The 4,443-nt window shown below is 64.4% G+C and overlaps 1 protein-coding gene across 1 annotated transcript in view; it reads left to right on the top strand.

Annotated features, from left to right (window-relative positions):
* The window catches only part of COL11A2 (collagen, type XI, alpha 2), a 27,718-nt gene extending 23,600 nt beyond the window's left edge, over positions 1-4,118 (top strand). The window contains exons 58-66 of the mRNA XM_014541023.1: positions 111-165; positions 383-490; positions 593-646; positions 904-939; positions 1,099-1,152; positions 1,249-1,516; positions 2,080-2,192; positions 2,503-2,709; positions 3,063-4,118. Of these exons, the coding sequence (XP_014396509.1) occupies positions 111-165; positions 383-490; positions 593-646; positions 904-939; positions 1,099-1,152; positions 1,249-1,516; positions 2,080-2,192; positions 2,503-2,709; positions 3,063-3,203 (1,036 nt within the window). The 3' untranslated portion in view covers positions 3,204-4,118. The remainder of the gene's footprint in view (positions 1-110; positions 166-382; positions 491-592; positions 647-903; positions 940-1,098; positions 1,153-1,248; positions 1,517-2,079; positions 2,193-2,502; positions 2,710-3,062) is intronic.
* Positions 4,119-4,443: the final 325 nt, after the last annotated feature.

The following is a 4,443-nucleotide window of genomic DNA, read 5'->3' as shown; positions in this document are numbered from 1 at the left end:
GCGGGGGCGCCCGGGGCAGTGGGCAGGAGCTGGAACCCTGGAGGAAGCGGGAAGTGGTGGGGGGCTTGGTTTCACCTCTCCCTGGAAAGAGTGACTTTCTCTCTCCCACAGGGACCCCCAGGGCTCCCTGGCCTCCGTGGTGATGCTGGAGCCAAGGGAGAGAAGGTGAGTGACAGACACGTGGCCAGGTGTCTCTCCCCTCCCCCCACACCGGCCCTCACCCCAGACGGCGGGACCTGTGCTTCCTGCTCTGCTCTGGCCTCCAGCACCCGCCCTTCGGGCCTTAGCGAGGGCTCCTCACAGCCCTGGCTTCTGGGCTCTGAGCGTGGTCCCCAGCACCCGCGTCTCCTCTGCTTCTCCTGACACCCGTCCTCTTCTCCAGGGCCACCCAGGTCTCATCGGGCTGATCGGGCCCCCGGGGGAGCAGGGAGAGAAGGGAGACCGGGGGCTTCCTGGCCCTCAGGGCTCCGCTGGACAGAAGGGGGAGACGGTGAGGAGAGGCGCGTCCTGGTGGGGGGGGGGGGAGGTTCCCGTGGGGGGTGGGCTGGGGGCGCAGGGAGGACCCAGTTGAACGAGGCCCTCCCTTTCCTAGGGCATCCCCGGAGCCTCTGGCCCCATTGGTCCCGGAGGGCCCCCTGGCCTCACTGTGAGTACCATCTGTTCCCCCACGAAACCCTAACCCCCGGCTTCCATGGCAACGCCAGCCTAACAGGCACAGGCCTCAGTTTCCCCCATGTGTCCTCACACCGCAGTGTCTCCTCCCCCTTCCCAGGTCTCCTGCCCCCATGTCCCCTCATGCCCTCCTGTAATCCCACTGCCCGGTGGACGCCTGGCCTTGCCTCTCCATTCCTGCGTCCTGACCTTCCCTGTGTGACGGTCTCTTTCTTGTTTCTCATTTCACAGGGACCTGCTGGCCCCAAGGGAGCCAAGGGAGCCACAGTGAGTGACCCCGCCCTGGCCTGCCCGCCCCACGCTGGACTGGGCACTGTCTCTCCAGAGCAGTGCTCCCCCCAGGGCGCCCCTCACTCCCGGCCTGGATACTGAGTTGACCCCACTGTGACCTTGACCCCTCCATGACCTCGTTTGCTCCTTTGGCAGGGCCCAGCGGGACCCAAGGGAGAGAAGGGCGTCCAGGGCCCTCCGGGACACCCGGTGAGTTAGGAGGCCTGGCCCGCTTCCCTGGCGTCCCTCCCTGTCCTGCACCTTCTCGGCTTCACCCCCACCCTCTCCATCTGTCCCTCCACCCAGGGCCCCCCAGGCGAGGTGATCCAGCCCCTGCCCATCCAGATGCCCAAGAAGACTCGGCGCTCAGTGGACGGAAGCCGCCTGATGCAGGAAGATGAGGCCGCGCCGACCGGGGGCGCCCCGGGCAGTGCTGGGGGGCTGGAGGAGATCTTTGGCTCGCTGGACTCCCTGCGGGAGGAGATCGAGCAGATGAGGCGGCCGACAGGGACCCAGGACAGCCCTGGACGCACCTGCCAGGACCTGAAGCTCTGCCACCCAGAGCTGCCCGATGGTCAGTGCCAGCCTCAGGGCACACAGCAAGACCAACAGCCGCGTGGGCGGGACGAGCAGAGTGGTGTTGCTGGAGTCGGGGACGGTGTTGGGTGGGGGTGAGGGGACTGGAACAGTGGCTCCTACCAGTACTAGAAACCGACATGGTCCGACCAGTGTGCAGCAGCTGCTGCCAGCCCGCCGTCTGCAGGAATAGATAGCATACACGTGTGCACAGGGCCTGCATTCACACAGACAGACACGTGCGCAAACCTACAGCCATGCTGTGTGCAAACCTATAGCTACATATGTGTGCAAACCTACAGCAACACATGTGTGCAAACCTACAGCCACACACGTGTGCAAACCTACAGCCACACACTCATCGTGATCAGGGCCTGGGGATGCTGCTGGCGGGTGTCAGGGAAGGGGGTGGGTGTGAGGGAAACGGAAGTGCAGGACTGTGCTAGGGGCTCTGGTGGGAGGGCAGGGGCTGGAGGCTGGGAGCGTTGTAGGCAGGGCTGGGGTGTGGGGATGTGGTGCAAAGAGCATCTTGGGTCTGAGCTCCCCGCCCCTCCCCCACAGGAGAGTACTGGGTGGACCCCAACCAGGGCTGCGCCCGTGACGCCTTCCGGGTGTTCTGCAACTTCACGGCCGGTGGGGAGACCTGCGTGCAGCCCCGGGACGATGTCACACAGGTGCTGGCCCGGCGCCCTGCCTGTGTGTGTGTGTGTGTGTGTGGGGCGGGGGGTGGTGGTGGTTCTGGGTGTACGTGACAGTCAAGTTCCCGGCGGCGTTACCCCTGCAGACAACTGGCCCTTCTCCATTCCTGCGCCCTCTTCCTTCCTCCTCACCAGCCCCCGTGCTCACCACCCCTGCAAAACCAAGGCAGACATTCGCCTGTCCTGTACCCCAGGCTCCTGGCTCCCACTCAGGCCCTTCTTTTCCCTGCCCATGCCCCGGCCCAGCCACCCTCTTCTGGCCTTGACCGCAGCCCCTCTCCTCCAGTTCTCCTACGTGGACTCAGAGGGCTCCCCGGTAGGCGTGGTCCAGCTCACCTTCCTGCGGCTGCTCAGCGTCTCCGCCCACCAGGACGTCTCCTACCCGTGCTCTGGGCTGGCCCGGGACGGCCCCCTGAAGCTCAGGGGGGCCAATGAGGATGAGCTGAGCCCAGACACCAGCCCCTACGTCAAGGAATTCAGAGCCGGCTGTCAGGTGGGAAGGGAAGCAGGAAGAGCTCAGGTGGGGATGCAGGGGTGGGGAGGATGGAAATGGGTTCACCTGTGTGCAGACAGCAGCATCACCACGTACACACGTTTACACAGGTGGCCCAGCAGAGGCACAGGGTCACACAGGTACATGCACATGTGAATCACGCCGGCTAATATCACACAGCCCCCCCCCCCCCCCCCCCCCCCCCCAACACACACATACACACAGGCACATACACCTCCCTGCCTTTCCCGTCATGGGACGCGTTGGGGGAATCACCTCTCACGGTGCTCAGAGGAGAGGCCAGCCTGGGCTGTGCCCTCCACCCAGCTCACCCCTCCTGTCTCCCCCTCCAGACACAGCAAGGCCGGACGGTGCTGGAGGTGCGGACCCCTGTGCTGGAGCAGCTGCCAGTGCTGGACGCCTCCTTCTCAGACCTGGGGGCCCCCCCGAGGCGGGGTGGGGTGCTGCTGGGGCCTGTCTGCTTCATGGGCTAGGATTCTTCTCTGTCCGACCCTGTCAGTGGAAACCAGGCCCCTGCAGCCCACCGCATCGGCTCTGGGCCACCTCCCAGGAGGGCTCCTCACCAGCTGGGGCCCTGGGTCAGGACACGGAGAGCCCCCATCAGGGGCAGACCAGGGAGGGGGGAGCGGTGCCAGGCCAGCCCGGGGAGGGGTGGCACCTGGGGCTCCGGGCCCCCCACCTGGAGCCTGTGACCTGTTAGACAGCTGACACACTTATTTAAAACTCACCTCCCAATCACCCCAAACAAGAGGAAGAGAAAGGACACTGTGTATTTTGTATTTAAAAGTAATTATATTAATTATTTAAAGAGTGGAAAACGGAGTAACAACAAAGAGAGAAATGCCAACCAGATCAGCGGACCCGGGACAGGGCTCTGCTGGGATGACCCTGGTCCCGTCCTTGCCTCAGGGCTTCCCCAGGGACCGAACCCCAGCTCCTGCCCGGCCCCAGGAGCGTAGCACCCACTGTGAACATTGGAATACACGGCTCTTGCCTCAGGGCTCTCTCATCTCCACTTGCTGGGTGTTTGGCTCCGACCCACGCACTTGCTCTCCTTCACCTGGCCTGGGCCTCGGGGGCTGGGCTTGGGGACCTGGCCCCTGTCCTGGGGGGAACGGGATAGTGAAGGGTGTGCAGGGCCTGGATGCACAGACTGCTGAAGCATCAGATCGACATCAGCTGGGTGGTCACCAGGCCCCGAGCCCCTGAGGACCCCCATGGCCATCCTGGCCCGTCCTGTCCCTCCCCTGGGCACCCTCCCTTCCCTGACCCTGCAGTTGAAGGGCTAACGTGAGGCCATGGATGGAAGGGCCCCCCAGGGCCTTGTCTAGCCCTAGACCCAGCGGCCGCTCCGACTGATGGTTAAACAATGTGATTGTTTCCTCCTAGGGTGTGTGTGTGATGCTGTGTTACTTCCATCCCCACAAACCCTTATCCAACCCCCATGCCTCCGGGCGGAGCTGTAGCCAGAAGTGGATGGCTTAATCCCTGTTCCCTGGGGGCCTGCCCAGCTGGGTGTCACAGTGGGTCCCGGTTCCATCTGACACCCGTGCTGGCCCGGCTCTGGGGAAGGTGTGCCTCCAACTCCCCGGCCCCATCCCGTCCCCATCTTTAGGGACTTCAGGCCCGGAAGGAGCCTTAGGTGCCCATGCGAGACCGAGGCTCGTCTCCATAACAACGTTCCCACACCTGTAGCTCTGGGCCTCTCTCCCT

This window comes from Myotis brandtii, unplaced genomic scaffold, assembly GCF_000412655.1.
Source record: "Myotis brandtii unplaced genomic scaffold, ASM41265v1 scaffold2561, whole genome shotgun sequence".
Taxonomy (NCBI): Eukaryota; Metazoa; Chordata; class Mammalia; order Chiroptera; family Vespertilionidae; genus Myotis; species Myotis brandtii.
This window is presented reverse-complemented; position numbering and strand designations above follow the sequence as displayed.